This window comes from Sorex fumeus, unplaced genomic scaffold, assembly GCF_029834395.1.
Source record: "Sorex fumeus unplaced genomic scaffold, SorFum_2.1 ptg000035l, whole genome shotgun sequence".
Taxonomy (NCBI): Eukaryota; Metazoa; Chordata; class Mammalia; order Eulipotyphla; family Soricidae; genus Sorex; species Sorex fumeus.
In genome coordinates, this window is record NW_026606092.1 from 82,774 (window position 1) to 104,970 (window position 22,197).

The 22,197-nt window shown below is 42.4% G+C and overlaps 1 protein-coding gene across 1 annotated transcript; it reads right to left on the bottom strand.

The window, feature by feature from the left end:
* Positions 1–14: 14 nt before the first annotated feature.
* Positions 15–20,959, bottom strand: NEMP1 (nuclear envelope integral membrane protein 1). The gene is made up of 9 exons (XM_056117593.1): positions 20,827–20,959; positions 11,783–11,907; positions 9,874–10,093; positions 8,059–8,131; positions 4,743–4,836; positions 4,000–4,114; positions 2,910–3,135; positions 1,823–1,996; positions 15–293 (listed from the first exon to the last, which is right to left on the bottom strand). Exons 1-9 carry the CDS (start codon positions 20,951–20,953, stop codon positions 113–115), a joined length of 1,335 nt encoding a protein of 444 aa, XP_055973568.1. The 5' UTR covers positions 20,954–20,959; the 3' UTR covers positions 15–112.
* Positions 20,960–22,197: the final 1,238 nt, after the last annotated feature.

The window sequence follows — 22,197 nt, forward strand, 5'->3', positions numbered from 1 at the left end:
TAGAATATCTGCACAATCTTACCCAATTTAAAAGTTGAGAAACAATTGCACGAGATATGCAACCTGGACCTTGAGGTACCAAGTCAGTCCACATAAAAATTCTGACCATTACTTAGGTCAGGAAATCATTTTGTGTGATAGTGGGGGGCCAAAATTCAGAATTCTCCTCCTCAGAAGAGGTTTCTTCAGAGATATCCACCTGAGAAAGAATGCTTCCTAATCCAAACTCCTGCTCATGAACAGAAACTTCATTTGGTGTGAGGTGGGAAGAGCCTTCCACAAAGTCAGCAAATCTGGAAAAAAGAGAAGGCAATACTCATTAGGACCTGCCCCCTGTTCCTTCTGGTTATCTTTCAAAATGAAAGCAATTAAAAATCATTGATATGCTCAGGGTCCAAATTATGTTGAATCTAGTCAATATTTTGGTCTTTTTTGGCCATCCCTGACCATGCTGACAGGTGTATAGGAGGAAAACTGGGATCATAGGCGGAAAACTGGGATCATAGGCCAGCATGCCCTGCTTAATAAGCACTAGCCTAGCCACTTAAGCTGTGAAGTACTAAGGTTCCCTTAGTCATCCAGAATTCTGATAAGAGATTATAGAGCATTATGTATTTATTCATGTTTATGGCCCTATAAGTTTTATATAATTGGTATTGCAAATTGGTACTTCACATATTTATTGGTACAATTGCTCCCAAACAATGGGGGGGTGGAAATAAAACAAAATTTTTTAATGTACAAATTAAATCCAATTTTTAAAAAATGCACAGGATCAGGGGCTGGAGTGATGGCACAGCAGGTAGGGCATTTGCCTTGCACGCGGCCAACCCGGGTTCGGTTCCCAGCATCCCATATGGTCCCCTGAGCACTGCCGGGGGGTAATTTCTGGGTGCAAGGCCAGGAATAACCCGGGCATCGCCGGGTGTGACCCAAAAAAAGCAAAAATTAAAAAAAAATACACAGGATCAGAAAGATAGTACAGTAGGTACTATGATGCTTACCTTAAACCTGGGGAGCCCAGGTTCAATACCCAGTACCCCATATGGCTCCCTTGAGCCTGCCAGGAATGATCCCTGAGTGCAGAGCCAGGAGGAAGCCTTAAGCACTATCAGGAATAGTCCCAAAACCAAAATAAATAAAAATTAAAAAATTACCCTTAAAATTATCAGAGGGGAACCAACATGGTATAGGACCAATGTCATACTCAAAGCTAAAATAGATATAGGTCTTTAAGGAACCAGTAAATAGGTTACTTTTAGTTTTTTTGCTTTTTGGGTCACACTCGGCAATGATCAGGGGTTACTCCTGGCTCTACACTCAGGAATTACTCCTGGCGGCGCTCAGGGGACCACATGGAAAGCTGGGAATCGAACCTGGGTCAGCTGCGTGCAAGGCAAATGCCCTACCCACTGTGCTATCACTCCAGCCCCAATAGGTTACTTTAAATAACATAAATGTACAGTTCCCTCAAATTCTCCAAAATAAACAGGAATAATGACTAAATAATGCCACAAATACCAAATGGCTTTCTAGAAGCATAATCTCAGTTAAAATTTAAGGTTAAGAGCAGAGAGATAGTACTGGGGCTAAGGTGCTTGCCTTGCACACAGTCCACCTCAATTCAATCCCCTATAGGGTTCTCCTGAGCACCACCAGAAGTGATCCCTGAGAGAGAGAGAGAGAGACAGACAGACAGACAGACAGACAGACAGAAATAAGCCCTGAGTACTTTTGGGTATAGCTCAAAAGCCCCCAAAATAAATAAAGCTAAGTTCAAAAATTAGTGAGAGATGTTTGGCATATCTGACTGAGAATTTACCTCTTTGGAGACTTTATTCGAGAAATAGTCTTCCAAGCAGAGCAGTCTGGGCTGTTACAATATTCTCGAAGATCTTCTAAAGCCTTTTTGGTCTCTCTCTCCCCCTGTAGCCGATACTCTTCTTCTGTCAGGAGACGAGGAGGGACAGTCTTTCCTGTGGCCTTACGCACCTTTCTGTGCTCACCAAAATAACATTATGATCATTAATCAGTAATCTACAGTCAACCTTACCTCTAGCTTCCTTCAGTGAGCCAAGCATACAAGTGAGAGCATGAACATTACGATGAGCACTCTCACCTTTCCTTCACAGGCATCGTTAGTTATAATGTACTCAACACACTAAACTATAAGCGATAAATTAGAATAGTATTATTCACTAATGTGAAAAAATGCACTTATATTCCAATAAATTATAAAATATTTATTTTCCAGTAGATGGAAAGACAGCGTTAAAATAAAGTATTAAATCACAGTCCGTTAATTTGGTCCCCAAATTGAAGACATCCCCTTCTATCTGTAACCTCAGAAATCTGTAACAATGTAAGGTGTGACTTAAATCAAAACATGCTATGATTTACATTTTAAAAGTAGGCCTGGGGCTGGAGAGATAGCACAGCGGGTAGGGCGTTTGCCTCTCAAGCGGCTGACCAGGGTTCGATCCCCAGCATCCCATATGGTCCCTTGAGCACCGCCAGGAGTGGTTCCTGAGTGCAGAGCCAGGAGTAACCCCTGTGCATTGCCAGGTGTGACCCAAAAAGCAAAAAAAAAAAAAAAAAAAAAAAAAAGTAGGCCTCCCCACAGCAATCAGAGAACCAATGTTACTCTGAAATCAGGTGACCTGTGGTACTTGGTAAGAAAGTGATATACTTTGCACCACCTAGTGGTAACAGGAACACATAACACTTTGCTGGCTGCTTTTATTTTATATAAAATGACTAGAATAAAATTCTAAAAATGCCTACAGAAATTTTTAAGAAATTAAAGAATACTACAATAAATTTTCAATAGTACAGGGGCTTCCAGTTCAATATCTCTGTATACTTTTGCTGTACTGCACACTTAAATAGTTACTTTGCCTTTCAGTCACCTGTAGGTAATATACAGCCATTGAATAGGGTACTCCAGGTTCTTAGTGCACAGTGCAATGATGATAATGGCAAGGGCAATATGTGGAATCTGGATACCACAATACATGAAACATAGGCCCATCAGCTGCAAGGTCCAGGTAAGCAAGTTGATACTTCGTTCATTTTCCAATGGTCCATATTTGTAGCAGATTGCAAAACTCATGAATCCAACTATGAGGATATAGCCTGTATATATAAGGAGAATTATCAAAATCCACTATTTTTCATCTGTAATTGATAAAAGTATTTCATGAGAGCAGAGCAGAAGGAGACAGCATTAAATTTAATATATTGCACCTACTAGGTCATTAAAACACACTCAATTATTTATAGTTCCTTCATTACAGGGGCATATTTAGCTTTTTAAATTTCCGTCCTTTCAGTTGTCCCAAATTACTCAAATGGCACATGTTGAACAATTCTAGTCTTTTTTTTAATTGTCACTGTCACTGTCCTCCCAATGTTTATCGATTTGCTCGAGCGTGCACCAGTAACATCTCCATTGTGAGACTTGTTGGTACTGTTTTTGGCATATCAAATATGCCATGGGGAGTTTGCCAGGCTCTGCCGTGCGGGCAGGATACTCTCGGTAGCTTGCTGGGCTCTCTGAAAGGGACAGAGGAATAGAACCCGGGTCGGCCGCATGCAAGGCAAACAACCTACCCACTGTGCTATCACTCCAGCCCAGGTAGCTTATAGATTATTCTCAACCAAGAAAAAATATTAGTGTTTTTTATATATTACACATCAATAGTCCTTAAGATCCCAAAGTGTCAATTTACAGTTTTTCAGAAAGATGCATACTGTGTATAAATATAAGTGCACTATAAATATAGGTGCACTTACAAATATCAACAAACCAATTCTAAAGCAACACTGTGAGAGAAAGTGACAATACAGGGAATTAGACACAAGTGAATAATCATTATTTTTAAAAGTTAATAAAATAGTATGGAGTGTTTAACTATTAGCAAACAATAGCATTCATAATCACATTAAGTACAACAATTTACAAACATGTAAAAGAAAAGCAAAACTAGTAACACTTACTTAAAAGATACAGCCAGTAACACCTCCAGATCTCTTGTAAATTTTTAAAAACTAGTTGAATGAGGTACAAAGAAAAGGACCAGCCTCCCACCAGGATGACATAAATGGGACTTTTCTAAAACAGAATAGAAGTGAAAGCAGAAAGTTACTACAAGCATAAAAGCAGCAAAATGGAATTTTTTAAGTCTACTAGAAATGCACAGAAAACACATTTTTAAAAAGATGTCCTTTACATTTTATATGGTAGAATCTGAAAAAAAAAAAGCGGGGAAAATGAGATGCTAAATGACTTGAAGCCTGGCTATGGAATCAGCAAACAAAAAGGAGATACTAATCTCCCACTGAGCACAGAATTTTAACTATAAAGGGAGAGTTTCCAAGTTTCAAAATGGAAAGTACCTTTCTGAATCAAGGAAAGTGAAGGATACTGACTTATCAGTACCCAGTGCAAATTTCAGCACTGTAGGATTACTCAAAAGAACAGTCTTGGGGCTAGAGTGACAGCGCAGTGGGTAGGGCATCTGCCTTGCATGCGGCTGACCCGGGTTCAATTCTCAGCATCCAATATGGTCCCTTGAACACAGCCAGGGGTAATTTCTGAGTGCAGAGCCAGGAATTACCCATGTACATCGTCAAGAGTGACTCCAAAAGCCAAAAAAAAAAAAAAAATTGAAAGAAAAAAAAAACAGTCTTGCAAACTATCCAAATTCATCTTAATAACAAGCAAGGGTTCTATTACATACCTTTGGCATGAATTTAGACAGTATGAAAATGATGATTAGTAGAGAAGCTACAATTCCGACACTCATCCCAGTGGAATAGTAGAAGATATGGTTTCTGCAGAAAGAACATTTATTTCATGACTATGAATGCATTCCTCAAATAGGCCATTGCTCAAACTGAGACGATTATCCTAGTCAAGATAAGAAAAAGACCAGAGACCAGTGAGCTCAATGGCTAGAGTGCATGATTTGCATGCAAGAGGGTCTGGTTAAATCCAATGAGCACCAAGTTGGGAGTAGCCCCTAAGAACCACCACCAGGTGTGGCCAACAAGTGGAAAAAAAAAAAAAGACTAAAGCAGTGAACTACAGAAAAACTGAGTTCAGAAAACTAGAAGCTGGGAGCCAGAGAAACAGTACAGAGGTTCGATTCCTGGCACCGTATATCGTTCCCAAAAGCCCACTAGGAGTAATCCCTGAACATAGGGAGAAAGCCCTGAGGTAAGTCAGATGTAGTCCCAAAATAAAACAAAAGCCAAAAAACCTAGAGACTAAAACAATGTGGTTGCTACCGGATTATGAAGATTAATATCAATTGGAGCCCTCAAATATCCAAATACAGTAGTTCTACCTCCACCCTTTATCATTCCATGGTTTCACTCACTCACATTCAGTCTGAATGTACAATATCTTGAGAAAACCATATTCATATAATTTTTAGTAAAGCATACTGTTGTAATCATTCTATTTAGATTAATCTCTTACTAATTCATAAATTAAATTTTATCAAAGGTGTGTATGTATTGTGTATGTATATGAAAAATACAATGCTATATATAGATTTCAGTATTATCTGTGGTTTCAGGAATTCACTGGGAATCTTGGACTTGATTACTTGTGGAAACATAGGATTGCTGTAATAAACCTCTGCTCAGTCTCCCATTATCTCCATCATCTCCCAACCCAATTTGGTTTTGGGGGTTGTTTTTTGGTTTTTTTTGCAGGGAATGACGGAGCAAGATTTGGACCACACCTGAGGAGTAGGGCTCAGGGTCTACTCCTGGCTCTGTGCTCAGGGTTCTCTCCCATTCCTGAAGTGCTAGGGTCCATATGCAACTCTGGCAATGGAACCAGAGTCAAGCAAGACACATGCCTTAACCCCAATAGTATGCCCTTCTTACCTTCCTTTTTTTTCTGTTTTTGATGAGAGGTATATTTGGGCCACACCTGGCAGGCCTTACCACTGCTCTATATTCAGGGATCACTCCTAGTATGTGGTGCTGGAGAATGAACCCGTCAGACCTGTGCAAAGCAAGCACCCTACCCTAGCAGTACTATGGCTCCAGCCCCCACTTGCTTTTTTTTTTTTTAAATTGGTAATATAATCACCTTGGAACTTTTATTTTCCCTGGGGGAATCTTTGGACCACACCCACCAGTGTTCTGGGGACAAGAGGTGGCAGTGGCAGTGGTGGGGAGTAATACTATGCTGCATGCAAAACAAGCACACTTTAACCTCTGTACTCTCTCCCTCGGCCCTCAGGCCCTCAGAAATGAGTTTCAGTTTCAGTTTTGCAGAGAGTGTGTTTGGGTCCCACCCAGTAGTGCTCAGAGTCTATTCTTGGCTCTATACTTAGGAGAAATCCTAGCACGCTTGGAGAACCTTATGTGGTCCCAGGGATTCAAACCAGAGTCAGACAGATGATAGGCAAGAGCCTTATCCCTATTCAATTTCTCCAGTCTCCCTCTAAATTAAATTTTTTGTTGGTGGTGGTTTTTGGGTCACATCCAGCAGTAGTCAGAGTTTACTCCTAGCTCTACACTCAGGAATCACTTCTGGCAGGTTCACAGGACTATATGGGATGCAACAGATCGAACCGAGCTTGGCTGTCTGCAAGGCAAGCACCCTGACTGCCACACTACCTCCCTGCTCCCCAAACCAATTTTTAAATAGAATCTTTCCTCTCCAGGCTAGAGTGACAGTACAGAGGGTAGGATGTTTGCCTTGCAAGCAGCTGACCTATATGCATCTCATATGGTGCCCCTGAACCGCCAGGAGTAATTTCTGAATGAAGAGCCAGGCATAGCCCCTGAGCACCATAGGGTATGGTCCAAAAAGGTGTAGGGAAGGGAGGGGGGAGAATCTTTCCCTCTGGGGCTGGGGAGAGAGCTCAATGAGTTGAAGCACATATTTTGCATGCTGGACCCAGTCCAGAATTACAGCCCTGATACATGTTCACCAAGTATGACTTAAAACCAAAAAAGAATCTTTTCTCTGAGGGCCTATAGTTTTTCTGGGGAGAGAAGGGATAAAAATATTTCCCAAGTTTTGACAGGACACTGGAACTGAACTGATTATACAGAAGCAAAAACCACAAATTGCACCTAGAGCAGAGCCCCTAATCCTATCCTAAGCTCTTCCCACCAGATAGTCATCTGTCCTGTTAGTGTTTCTTGGGATTCCAAAAAAAAAAAAAAGAATAATTTCCAGCAACCTTGCTCAAAATTCAAACTTAACTGTTAATCTTTCACTCAATAATCCACAAAAAAAAATTGTGTACCATGTACAAAATTAATGTTCATTCTTTTATTCAATATTTAATTATCCTTAATTTTTTAATATTTTTACCTGTCAGTTTCACTATCTCAGTAAGTTCTTAAAAGATCAACAGTGAATTAGTGACTGATATTTGTTTCATTAATGTGGAATGGCATAAAACTCTATACTAACCATGTAAGATTGAGGGCTTTACTAATGGTGAAAAAAGTGGTGACGTACTGACTAAATCTCATCACACGATCAACTTAATGGGTAACTGTATTATTGTCAATCTTTTTAAAGACAAACAGATAAAATTCTGAGGTTGCAGACAGTACAGCAGTAAAGCATGTGCAGTACACGGACTCAACCATGGTAAAATTCCCAGCACAGCATATGGTCCCCTGGGCCCCACCAGAAGTGATCCCTGAGGACAGATGCAGTAGTAACCCGAGCACAACCAGGTGTGACCCCAAAACCAAACAAATAAGTAAAATTTTAACATAAATTTAACCTGGCTTTAAAATTTATACAAGCAAGGACCAAGAAAACATCTCAATAGGCTAGAATACAGGTTTCACATACCAGAGCCCAGGTTCAACCTCTGGCACTGCTTGGTACCCAAAAACTTCCAAGAGAGGCCCCGAAGTACCAAGAATTCCTCCCACCAAAACTATTCAAGCAGGAAAAGAGCTACCAATAAAGGCCCTTGAAAAGAGAATGGCAGCCTTTAAAGTACTTAGGAAAAAAGTTGAGTTGGGTTTGAACCTAGCCATTTACACCCATGCCTTAGAACCTACCTGCTGAGCAGGTCTCCACAAAAAAATAGCATAAGTCCAAGGAGGAAAATGAGGAAGAGTTTGGAGTCAAATTCTGAAATAAATAAAGGCTTCTGTTTAATAGGAGAACCAGTTTAAAGCATTATAGATAAAAGGGCAATGTTGGCCAGCTATGGTAACTAAAATAAACCACCTAAACAGCATTGCAAATTCCACACAAAGCCTGGGCATTCTCCCAAAAAGAAAATATAATTAGGTCTTTGTCTAACCTGTACTTTTCTGAAGATCTTATTTTTATTTAACTAAGCTTTTTTGGAAGGAGCTCACTATTGTGCCGGCTGCACTTTATATGATCACCCACCAGAGGTCTCTACCACTCTGGCTTCTAAGACTTCAATTGCAAACGGGTTTAGGTTTGCCTTGCTCAGGGTCAGGGCCCTTTGTTTTGGAACTGCCTCTCCTTTCCAGCACCAATACAGTACTCCTCTACTACAACAAAACTGTTAGAAAAGCCCCCACTCAAACACATCTCACACAGAAGCAAGGGGCCCCAACAGAAGCCCTGTACATGGCATACCAAAATATTCCCACCACTTCCTCATTCATAAGGGGACCCACAAAGAGAAAAAGTATAAGGGGAATAAAAGAGCACAAAAACTGGCCAATCCTGGTAGGAAGATATCTCAACGGGTTGGAGCACACGCCTGGCATGCAGAGGCCCCAAATGCAATCCCTAGCACTACAGGGTCCCCAGAGGCCTTTGGCTCCTAACACTGCTAGGGTCAAGCAACTCTACCGGGAATATCATGGCTCCTGGCCACCCCGAACACATCCTGGGAGATACTCCAATAAAGAAATAAAAAAAACACAAAAATTCTATACAATGTAAAGAACCAGAGGCTCCTAGGACAACTCAAAAAGCTCTACCTATTTCATAGTAAAAGCCAGGAATTTCAGTTAACATCATCCCAGGACCCTGTGCAATAACCAAAGAGAAAAATATTTTTAAGTCAGACAAGGGCCCACCAGGAGTAAACCCTGAACAAAGAGGCAGAAGCCCAAGCACTGCTGAAGAGGGCATTAAAAAAAAAAAAAGGCACCCCCAGGTCCCCCCCCCAAGAAAAAAATCAGAGAATTCACCATGATATGGTCCTCGTTTCACCAATAAGCTTTATATTTATTTACAAATATATATTTCCACAAAGACTTGTTTCTCAGGATTTTTGGTTTTTGAGCCACATCCAGTGGTGCTCAGGGTTTACAACTGACTCAGAGCTCAGAGATCACCTTGGAGGGATTCAGGGGACCATATGTGGTGTCAGGGAATTTGGTTGGCCTCGTGCAAGGCAAGTGCACTACCACCTCTACTATCACTCCAGCCCTCTACAAATACTCTTTTTACTTGTAAAGGATTCAGTTTCAGTTTCTAACCTTCGATTTTTTGGGTCTAATAGTCATATCTTCAAAGGTAGCTCTGTAACAAAACATCTGTCTTTGACTAGAAGTGCCCACAAGGCATGAATACATCTGTCCTATATAGTCTGAAGAATAGCAAGTGTCTCAGTTCAGGACCACTGGCAGTAGGAGATGTGCAGCCTTTAAGTTCTAAGTAAGGAGGCATTTAGAGTGACCAGAAGTAAAGTCTCAGTTCTAGGCCTGACAGATTTTGGGTGAGGTGGAGTTTCCCTGATCTGTCTGCAGCACTGGTATAGCCAAGTTATAATCAACACTAAAATGGAGCTTTCCTGGGCTGACATCTTAGTCTCACTAATTATACCTCTAAAGCTCAGTTCCTCTCTCTATAGACTCAATCAGAAAAATAGAGGTAAGACTTACTCCGGGTGACAGCAACACTGTACTTGGTGTTATTCTCCAAAATATCAACCTTGAGGCAGGTTTTTGTGCTGTATAGACCCACGTTAACATAGGTGTCATTTAATTTCTCTTTTAAAAAGGAAGAAACAAAATTCCAGATACTAAACTGCTCCAGCTCCTTCAGTTTATCCTCATTTTCCACCTGGGTAACTCGTACCAGTTTGGAACTGTTGACTCGAATCTGTAACACAAAAAAAATCAGAATGAGAAAGAAGTAAAACTTTTAATTTTTCATAAATACATTAAAAAAATTAAGCTATGAAATCAGTAACAGTGGCAATCTCACATGGCTTATGAGAACTATAGAAAGGCAGTGGTATTAAAACATAACTGAGAGGCCAGAGAAACAGTACAGCAGATAAGGCTGTCACCTTACATGTGGCCAACTGGGGTTTGATATTCAGCACCCCATATGGTTCCCAACAAGAATGATTGGTCCTGCGAGTGCAGACCCAGGAGTAAACCCTGAGCATTGCTGAGTGTGGCCCAAAAGCAAAAAAATTAAAATTTTTAAAAAATAATTAAATAAAACTTAACTAGGGGTTGGAGTGATAGCACAGCAGGTAGGGCGTTTGCCTTGCACACAGCCAATCCGGGTTCGATTCCCAGCATCCCATATGGTCCCCCAAGCACGGCCAGGAGTAATTCCTGAGTGCATGAACCAGGAGTAACCCCTGTGCATCGCTGGGTGTGGCCCAAAAAGCAAAAAAATAAATAAATAAATAAATAAATAAAATAAAACTTAACTGAACAGGTTCTGTTCACACTACAGAAAGGCAGCTGTTACTGTGGCATCAGCAATTGTTGAAAACATGATCTGAATCTACTGTCAGGCCAAGGGAAAAAAAGACTTTCAAGCAGAAAGAGTTATCAACGCATCTATTTATGAAAGATCATACAAAGCCATACCCTAGAAAATTAAGAAAATTGCCATGCATGCACAGCCCTGGGAAAAAAAAAAGAAAAAGAAAATGACAGACTGAGAAGTTCAACCCTTTGTCACAAATCAGTGATTACTGGAAAATGTTGGTTATAATATGCTCTAGATGGAATATGATTTGTTTGGGGGGCCACACCCAATTCTGCTCAGGGCTTACTCCTGGCAGGCTCAGGGTACTATATGAAGCTTCAGAAATCCATCCCATGTCAACTGCATGCAAGGCAAGTGCCTTATCCACTGCACTGTAATCTCGCCATCCCTAGAATATGATTTCTATCTCAATTAAAAACAAGTAACTTTTTAAAATTATCACAAGCCCACTGTTCTTTTTCTGATGGGAACAATAAATGTCCTTATCAGTAACTACACTTAGAGGAGCAGCAGCATTTACAAAAGGATTCATTTGTTCAAGCAGTGTTATAACCAAACACTCCTGCTTAATAGTGTTTTAAGATAAATGAGAAAACAGTTATTCTATCAAGGGAAACTTCAGGTTAGGGGATTTATGAAACAACTCATATAGACTCCAAAGAGAACAGCAGCAGCATGGCAGAGGAGTTTATATCCTGAGAGGCTCGCAACAGTTTCCTGCCCAAAGAAGGCATAAGACCTTTAAAAAGAATGAGGTGTGTGTCTGAGTATAAAAGGAGAGAAGGGAAGATAAGGAGGCCAAGCTCTTTTTTTGGGAAAGAGAGAACATTTACCTTAGTGCCAAATACTGTAAGCTAATTAAAGAAGTAGGAGAAAAGAAAACACAAAGTAGACATAAATGAGTAATTTTTTTAAAATTCTGGGTATCTCAACTCTAGTAAGCCTACTAATAATACATTTTGTGTGTGAGGAGAAAACTGTTTGAGCACAAAAAAGCATCAGAGTACTCACTAACCACAGTCAGTCACAGAAGCTGCCCATGAGGAGGCCTCCAATTACCTGTATCCGCGTCCATATATCATGCCACTTTGGGACAAACACATTTTTGTAACAGAATTGTTGGTTGGTATTGCTATTATGAACTTGGGATTCCTGGAGCATGACCAGATTTACATCAATTCCAGCTTTTTGGAAAGAAAGAAAATAAGAAGTAAGCATAACATAACAGAACAAGATAAGAATCATAACTCATTTCATAAAATAAATTACACTGACAACTTCCTTAAACCTGCAGTTAAAATACTGGTTGACTGAAAAACAAGAAAGCTGAGGTAATAAATAAGGCAGTCTACGGAACTTCTAAGGAACTAGGGATGTAGCTCAGAGGTTAAAAAAATAAAAATAAAAACCTTGTCTTACGGGTGTGAGGCCTTGGGTTCAATCCTTGTAACCACAAAAACAAACAAATAAATAAATAAAAGAAAAATTAGTAAGATAGTCTCATTTGTTAAAAATATTAGAGTCACTGGGACCAGGGGCCAGAGTGATAGTACAGCACGTAGGGCACTTGCTTTGTACATGACCTACCAGGGATCAAATCCAGGCCTAACGCATGCAAAGTATGGGCTTAAAATCTGGTGATCTTTCTCTCCAGCCCAGTCTAAAATAGTTTCAGGATTAAATGAAAACTAATTTTGAAGTTAAATTCCGTCTCAAATCTAAGAAAAAAATCAGAAATACTCAGAATAAAACATAGGTGTGTAAAGCCTTGAAAACTTGGATTTCTCAATGGTTTGTTAGATATTGTCACTAAAGCATAAGCAAAGAAAAAAACAGATAATCAGGTGTGTGTGTGTGTGTGTGTGTGTGTGTGTGTGTGGTGTGTGTGTTACCAGGTTTGGAACTGAGGTTTTCACCATCCATATAAGACATGTGCTCTACCCTTGAGCTATATCATAAGCCTACAGTCCTAATAAAAATTTACAATTCTAATTCTGGGGTGCTGGAAAGTACATCAGGCAGGGCACTTGTCTTACTCACAAACAACCCTGGTTCAATCCCTAGAATTCTGTATAATCCCCGAGTCCTGCCAGGAGTGATCCCTAAGCACAAAGTCAGCACGATTTGTGGCCCAAAAAAATAAAAAGTTTTTAATTTAGAATTCTGGAAGGTGTTACTGAAGTGTAGAGCTCAGGTTTACATGTTATGACAGCCTGGTTTTGATCCCTACTGAGAGAGAGAGCGAGAGATCAAGAGATAAGAGAGAGCAAGAGCGAGAACACATAATTAACCTTTATCAATAAACACTAGAAAAAAAAACAACTTAGGCAGGGAGATGGCTCAAAGGGGTGAAGAGCTGCAAGCATCAGACCCTGAGTTTGCTGCCTAGTAACTACATGGCCCCATTAGTGTCCCAAGGTGTAACCCTATGCTCCATCACTGCAAGGCTGGGGCAGCACCACATTGCTAGGTTTAAGCAGCAAACTAATAGGTCCATACAGCCAGGCTGAGTATACCATGAGTGCCCCTGAGCAACTGGGCACTGTTAGGAAGCACACTGCCCACCCCCTACCCAGAAATAATAAGAGAAACATAATATAATAATAAAGAAACATAATAATAAAGAAACAAGAGATAGTACAGGGGTTAAGGTGCTTGCCATGCATGCAGCCTACCCCTGTTCATTTCCCAGCACCACATACGGTCACCCAAGTCCCAACAGGAGTGATCCCTAAGTACAGAGGCAGGAGTAAGCCCAGAGTACAGGCAGGTATGGCTCCATAACCAATAAATAAATTTGAAAGCAATTCATAAAATGAGAAAAATATTTGCAAATATTTATCTGAGAAGTATCTAATATCCAAAATATGTTAAAAAAAATCTATCACTCAACATTAAAAGAAAAATAACCCAATCATCAAAATGGGCAAAGTCTTTAAATAGATAAGTCACCAGGAAAGGTATGTATACCTTTGTTAAAGGGCCATTTGAGCATATGAAAAAGAAGCTCAACATCATTAATCATTATAAGAATGCAGGGGCTGGAGCGATAGGACAGCGGGTAGGGAGTTTTCCTTGCACGCGGCCAACCCGGGTTTGATTCCCAACATCCCATATGGTCCCCCGAGCATTGTTGGGAGTAATTCCTGAGTGCAGAGCCAGGAGTAACCCCTGTGCATTGCCGGGTGTGACCCAAAAGGGAAAAAAAAAAACATGCATTTCAAAACTACAATTCAATAATCATTGTAGCACTGTAGCACTGTCCTCCCATTATTCATCGATTTGCTCGAGTGGGCACCAGTAACAGCTCCATTGTGAGACTTGTTGGTACTGTTTTTGGCATATCGAATATGCCATGGGAAGCTTGCCAGGCTCTGCTGTGTGGGCGAGATACTCTTGGTAGCTTGCCGGGCTCTCCAAGAGGGATGGAGGAATCGAACCCAGGTTGGCCACATGCAAGGCAAACACCCTACCCGCTGTGCTGTCACTCCATTCCAAGCAATACTCAATACTCATTAGGATGGCAATAATAGAAATAATGAGAACAATACTGAAGAGGACATAAACATATTGGTAACCTCACACAATGTTAGTGGGAATGTAAATGAAGTCTCTTTGGAAAACAGTTCCAACTTTTTGGGCAATTCTTCAGATACAGAACTGGAGACTACTGGGGTAAGGGTATACAGCCTTGCATGCAGCCAACCTAGATTCAATCCCCAGACCACATAAGGTCCCCTAAACACTGATCTCTGAGCACAGAAGTTAAAGCTGGGTACCACCCAAACTACTCCCCAAACATGGCCCCGAATCATATGAACACAGCTTTGGACGCCACACACAAACAGACACACACACCCCTGCCCCACACTCCACACACACACACAAATAGGATTATGACTTAACCCAGCAATTCCACTCCCCACTCCACACACCCATAAGAATTTAAAATACAAAATACGTGTCCACACAAAAACTTGAATAGGAATATTCCCAACAGCAATGTCCATAATAACCAAAAAGTAAAACCACAAAAATGTACATTGATAGATGATAAACAAAATGTCACACAAACACAGAACAGGATGCTACCCAACTACAAAAAAATGTACTGACACGTGGGGCCAGAGAGATTGTACAACTATATTATTGTACAGATTGTAAGCACTTGCCTTGCACATAGCTGACCTGAGTTTAATTCCCAGAACCCTCATATTGTGTCTCAAGCCCTAGTAGGAGTGATCGCTGAGCAAGGAGTCAGGAATAAACCCTGCCTAAGTACTACCATGTGTGACCAATGGTGAAAAATTATAAAGTACGATACATATGACAACATGTATAAACCTTGAAAAACAAAATGCAAGACAAAAGCTAGACAAAAATGGATATATAATAAATTATTCCACTGACATGAAATGTCCAGAAAAGGCAAATCTACAGACACAGAAAGTAGATCTGTGGCTACAGGGGTTGAGAAGATGGAATAGGGGGTGACTAGTTAGGGGCTCATTTTGGAGTGGTGAAATACTCTGAAGTTAGTGAGAGGTGATGGCTGCACAAATTTGTGAATATACTAAAAAGTAGAGGTAGTAAATTTCATGGTATGAGAAATATATTTCAATTTTTTTTATTAGTTTTGAAAATGCAAGGGAGAAAAAAGTGTTCTTTGGCTCTCTTAGGTTCTCTTAGTTGGATCTGCAAATTAAACTGTCAAGTAATTATTTATTTAGATTATTTTTTGTCATACCTGGTAGCACTGTGGCAAGAGCTTGGGAGAGGGAATACTACTGCCTCTGTTGCTGAGTCACCCCGTGGTGCTAGGGAACGAATTCCAGGCTGAGTTTGATAGAGTAGACAAGTCCTGGAGGAATATGATAGGCTGAGAAATAACTGGAATCAACTGGGGAAACCAGGCAAGACCTGTAGATTAGAGTTCCTTTTAATGTCTCTCTGTCCTCAGAGAAAAGATCCTCCTTTCCTCTAGGTTTAGCTAAGGAGGGCACTGGCTCACCAGAGGATTTTATGGCCTATTTCAGGACAGGAAACTAGAGTGACTTTCCTGCTTCTGCTATTTTCACATTCTCTCAGCCTAATCAGTGCTAACACACTTTGGGGATCGCAAGGTCTGAATTCCACCTACCAATTTCTCACTAGAGTTTAATCCCATAGTAATTTGGGCTTCCTCCAAGTCTATCTTTCATAGAATGAAAACTTTAAAAGTTCCATTGACCTTTTTATCTCACTAGCAAGAACACAAACATTTTTTTTAAAAAAAATCTTACAAAGATAGGTCAAGAACTGGTTTTTAGATGGTATAGCGGGTAGAACACTTGCCTTGCACCTGGTGAACCCGGGTTCAATCACTGGCATCTTATATTGTTCTCCAAACACCGCCAGGAGCCAATTCCTGAGTGCAGGACCAGTAGTAACCTCTGGGCATCTCTGGGCGTGGCCCAAAAACAAAAAAAAAAGTTTTTTTTCTTCAGGAAAACATAAAGAACTTTATGCCAGAGCCAGAGAGATTGTACAGGAGGTAATGTGCTTGCCTTATTCAAGTGGTCGATCCTAATTCAATTCCTGGCACCACATATGATTCCCCTAAGCACAGCCAGGGATTACTATTGAGCATTCTTAAGCACAAAGCCAGAACTAGCCTCTGAACACCTCTAAGTATGGTCACAAAACAAAACAAGTTTATGTGAAGCTTAAAATCCCTTTACTTATAAGGCCGGGCTCTCTGAGAGGGGCGGAGGAATCGAACTCGGGTCGGCCATGTTGGCCGCGTGCAAGGCAGACGCCCTACCCGCTGTGCTATCGCTCCATTCCTTTGGACAAGGGCTGGAGCGATAGCACAGCGGGTAGGGCGTTCGCCTTACAAGCGGCCAACATGGCCGACCCGAGTTCGATTCCTCCGCCCCTCTCGGAGAGCCCGGCAAGCTACCGAGAGTATTCGATATGCCAGACACAGTAACAACAAAGTCTCCAATGGAGACGTTACTGGGCCCGCTCGAGCAAATCGACAATCAACGGGAGGGCCTTTACCTTTAAGATCAATTCTTTGGGAAAAAAAAAAAAAACTGCTATACGGTCAGAACAGCATCAGGAAGGGCACTTGTCTTGCACTTGACTGACCCAGGTTGGATCCCACGTACCCCATGAGTACCTGAGTACCTCCAGGAGTAATTCCTGAGCATAAAGTCAGAAGTAAGTCCTGAGCACCATCATGTGTCACACAAAAACCTAAAAAATTTAAATTAAAAATCCCAAAATAAAAAATTTTCAAATTCACAGAGTCTACATATATAAATTTATGAAGAATGACATAAGAAAATGCTTCTGATACAAAATCAAATGAGAATACTTCTCCTAACAAGTGATTAAGAGGACTGGACTGCTGAAAGAAAATGAACTTATTATATACATATAAATCACTGTACCACTGTATGACTGTCATCCTGTTCATCAATTTACTCAAGCGGGCACCAGTAACGTCTCCATTCACCCCAATCCTGAGATTTTAGCTGCCTCTCCTTACTCATCTTTCCCAACGCTGCCATATTGGAGGCTCTTTCAGGGTCAGGGGAATGAGACCCGTTATTGTTACTGTTTTAGGCATATCAAATATACCACAGGTAGCTTGCCAGTCTCTGCCATGATACAGTGATACAGATATATATATATATATATATATACACACACACACACACACATAACTTTCTTTTAATTGGGGAATCCAGAGAGATAGCACAGCAGTAGGGCATTTGCTTTGGTCAACCCAGGTTTAATCCCTGGCACCCGATATGGTCCCCTGAGTACCATCAGGAATGACCTGGGAATTCAAAGCCAGAAGTAAGACCTAAGCACCACCAGGTGTAGCCCAAAAATAAAACAAGTAAAATTAAAATATTGTGGGGGCCGAATGGCCTCTCTGGCTCCTGATCAAGCTGCTTAATGGCCATGAGACTCAGGAACAAATCTCGGAACCCAGCAGGTTTTGGCAGAAATCCCTCCAGATTTAATTGTTAAAATTTCAGAATTTCAAGACTATGCGGCCACTACTGCAGCCACGTGGCATCATGTTATTCATAACTAACAATAGAAAACAAATTGTCTACGGTTGCCTTTTCAGCAGATCTGAGTGTTGGGGTAAAATCTCAAATAATAACGGTGGGTCTGGTGTGAAAACATTGAATGTAATCGAAGTAGAGACAGAGTAATGTGGAAATCATCTGTCCCACAGATAGGAGGAGGGTGTGGGTGGGGGTATACTGGGGTTTTGGGGGCTGGAGAATGGGGACTGGTGAAGGTACAGGTATTTTGTTGTATGACTGAGACTTAGACCAGAAAGCTTTAACTGCTCTCACGGTGATTCAATAAATTATAAAAAATGAAAAAAAAATATTGTGGGGCCTGAGAGTTCAGAAAATTCAGCAGATAAGAGTATTTGCTTTGCACACAGCAACTGGGATTCAATCCCCAGACTCCACATGGTCCCCAGGCACCACTTAGAAGTAATTCCTGAGTGCAGAGCCATGAGTAACCCCTAAGCATCGACGGGTATGGCCCTAAAACCAAAGTTATTAAATAAAAATGTTGAGGGATCAGGACCATACAACAGGTAGGGTGCTTGCTTTGTACCAGGCCAACCTGGGTTCAATCCCTTGCATCAATCCTCAAGGTAAACCAGTACCTTGGGTTGTGGCCTAAAAACAAAAAATATTTCAATTTAAAAAACAAAGGCTTTTGTCTGTGATATGTATATGCTTTGCAAGTGTGAAATCCTGGAGTCAATTCCTAGTTCTAAAGGAGTATCATTTTGGATTTGGGGTCACACTCAGTGGTGCTCAGCTTTTACTTTTGGTGGGCTTGGGGGAGTCCTATGGGGTGCCAGGGATTGAACCTGGGTCAGACCAGTGCAAGGCAAGCATTTTACCCTCTGTACTATCTTCTCAGCCCCCCCCAAACTCTTTTTTAATTAAAATGTGGGGAAGAAAACAGAAGTGTGCTAGAATCTTTTGCCTCTGGATGGAATAAACAGTAAGAGTTGGATCTGTTCTCATTTTTATTCTTAATTGTACTTGTCAAAGAATCTAAAATAAACACATTATTTTTATAATATAATTTTGCTGGAGCGATAGCACAGCGGTAGAGCGTTTGCCTTGCACGCGAGTGACCCGACCGACCTGGATTCGCTTCCTCTGCCCCTCTCGAAGAGCCCAGCAAGCTACCGAGAGTATCTTGCCCGCATAGCAAAGCCTGGCAAGCTACACGTAACGTATTCAATATGCCAAACACAGTAACAACAAGTTTCACAATGGAGACATTACTGGGCCCGCTCGAGCAATTGATGAACGGGAGGACAGTGACAGTGAATTTTTAAAAATCTGCAGAAAAAAAGAACGTCTAATCTTTTGAAGTACTCCATTTTTACGTATCTCTTTTGAGTTTTGAATGCTATTCAACATTAAGTAACTATCACGTTCATTTTAGGTACTACCACCCACCAACATTATCAGGCTACAAAACTCAGTATCTTGGAATACCCTTCTCCAAGCCATGGAGACCCTATTACTCTCCATAAATACAAGCACAGTTGATTAAAAACCATGCATATCCACTTTCACTTTCAAATCCACAATGTAAAACCCAGTTTTAGAGATGAAGTGCATTTAAATAACAAGTATCCCTTCGGATGTTACTCAGGTTGTTATCCCTGAAAAAAAATCTTACTGGATATCTATTTCTCCAATACCCAGGTCCCCAGAAAAAAAAAAAATAGAAGAATTTTTTCTCCTCTGGAGCTCACCAGATAGTACAGCCATGAAGCCTTGCATGGGGCTGACCAGTTGAACCCCATCATCCCAGATGGCTCCCCACCCCTACCAGGAATGATCCCTGAGCACAGGACTAAGTCCTGGTACCATGGAAAAAATAAAATAAGATAAAAAATTACAATTCAGAATAGACCTGTGGCTCCAGAGAGACAACCTTAAAGCTGGGGGGGGGGGGGGCCGCGGAGGGGAGGGGGGAGAGAGAGAGAGAGAGAAGAGAGAGCTGCAGCTAAAGATAACAACCGTGAGAAACAGGAGATAGAGCACCCAGCAGGAAAGGTGAGAGAGCACTTGTGTTCACAAGATCTCTTAGTTTCAGAGTTTCATTCTACTCCCTCCAGTGGAAGTTAGAAAAATGAGCGTATTATTTTGTTGTGTGTTTAACATGCATTTTTAAGACAAGGAGGGTAGAAGCTGTTCCGCAAACACTGTCTAGGGCTTCCGGATGACAGGAGAAACATAAAAATGTCATGCCAGTTTAAAGCCAATCATCCTGCAATAGGCAGTAAGTAATTTCGCTTGGGGCGGAGTGGTGACACAGCAGGCTGGTCAGAGCGCTCGCCTTGAACGCGGCCAAGCCAGGTTCGATTCAGTCACCCCATTAGGTCCCCCGAAACGACCAGGGCCGATCCCTAGCGCAGAGCCAGGAATAAGGCCTGAGTCTCGCCGGGTGTGGGCCCCAAACCGAACGTAAGTCATCATAAATTTGCTTGAAGATTGAACAAGTTCCTAAGGATACCTATGCCTACGACTGGCAAGTCTATCTTTTTGTTTGTTCCCTTTGGGAAGGGGATGTAACGGTCGGCTCGAGCCCGAAGGGGCGAGTGGGGGGTGGGGGTGGGGGCCAGGGATCACGGCTTTTCGGGGCCCCCGAGTCCTGGGAAGAGCGTCGGCCCCGAAGGTGCCGTTCAAGAGCCGGACGAAAGTGCGGGGCTCGCTTCCCACCGACAGCTCAGCCGCCCCAGAACCGTCCTCGGCGCCTTTCGGCCGGGCTGCGTGAAGCGGCCCCCACGACGCCGCTCCTCGCCCGGCTCAGGCCTCCCCCGCCTCGGCCAAGACTCCAGGCTCCTCCCCACTCCCAGGACCACCCCACCCCGCCGGGGGCGCCCAGTCGCCGGGAGCCGGACCCCCGAGGCCAACCGCAAAACGTCCCCCACAACACGCCCGAGCCCCCCGGCCAAACACCGGCCCCGCACCTCCGGGCCAATCCTCTTTTTTCTAAAAATAACCCCTCAGCACCCGCCCCCTCGACAGCTGCTGCCCGGGCGGTACCTGAGCCGCAGACCAAGCAGCCGGAGAAAACCAGGAGCAGCCACACTGCCCCCCGGCCCCCGGCCCCCCAGCCCCAAGGCCCGGCACCAACTGACGGAGAGACCGCCACTTTCATTCCTCCCGCCATGGTCGCCTCACGCCGCCTCCTCCTCACGAGCCGCCCCTCCGCAGCGAACCCGAACGGGCAGGGCCAGCAGCCTATCCGCGGCGAGACCCGCCCCGCCAACGCGCGTGGTGGGCGGGGACTCGGGCGCTCAGTTCCTCACCGACCTTCTAAGTCCCGCCCCTTAGCAACCCACGGGCGAGGGCGGGAGCAGTTGCCACCCTGTTCGAAAACGGGTTCGCACATTCGCCATGGCGACAGGAAGATCCCGCCTCCCAGCCACACGCTTCCGGCTCGTTTATTTACAACAGATGCGATTGATTGTAGCCTTGACCAGTAGGAAATCAGCATGAGCGAGGCCTCCTTGACGGACCTTGATATTGCCACTGAAACTGTCTCAAGTTCCCTCTGTTTTCATCCTGTCCTTTATAGTTCCATCTTTTTTGTTATGAAAAATTTATAAATTGAACATATTTATGGACATAATCCTGACGAAAGCAAGTTTAAGACAATTGTGTCCGCCAAACTCAAAAATGACTAAACATGGGAGTCCAAACATTGTGTTGTGTCAGTGTTTTGTTTTGGGGTTCTTTCTTATTGCTGATTTGTATTGAATCACCATGAGATACACAGTTACAGAGTTATTCATGCTTGGATTTCAGTCATACAATATTCCAACCCTCATTCTTTCACCAGTGTACATTTCCCACCACCAATGTCCCCAGTTTCCCTCCGGCTACCCCATTCCACGGCATGCCTGTAGGGTAGTCACACTTTCCATATCTACGCATTAACTTTTTAAATAGAGTCATGGGGCGGGAGAGATAGTACAACATGGGACGTGATTGCCTTGCACGCTTCCAACCCAGGGTTCAAACCCTGACATGCCTGGAGTATAGCCAGGAGTGATCCCTGAGCACAGAACAGAATTTAGCCCTGAGTACCAGAGTGTGGAGTCCCCTCAAAAAAAAAAAAATTCAAAACGCAGTCATAGAACCTGTGACTAAAAAGTTTGATTCCGTCATCACATATGGTCCGTCACCACTGTACTGAGCAACACCAGGAATGATCCCTACATACAAACCCAGGTGTGGCTCCAAACCAAAAATGAATAAAAGGTAGGCATAAGGATTTGGAGGGAGAAGCAAAATGAATGAGAATTAAGAGAAGGCTTCTTCTTTCATACATCTTATGAGACAAATATCTCCATACAAGAAGCCAAAATGGACTAGGAAGAGAGTGTTTTGCACGTGGGTAGCCAGAAGAGG

Excerpts from the sequence above, each read along its gene's own strand:
- NEMP1 (XM_056117593.1), bottom strand. The coding sequence starts at position 20,953 with ATGGCGGGAGGAATGAAAGTGGCGGTCTCTCCGTCAGTTGGTGCCGGG. Across the intron at positions 4,115-4,742 it reads TGTCTAAATTCATGCCAAAG|AAAAGTCCCATTTATGTCAT; the intron begins GTATGTAATAGA and ends ATTCTGTTTTAG. Across the intron at positions 1,997-2,909 it reads TGGCTGTATATTACCTACAG|AAAGGTGCGTAAGGCCACAG; the intron begins GTGACTGAAAGG and ends TGGTGAGCACAG.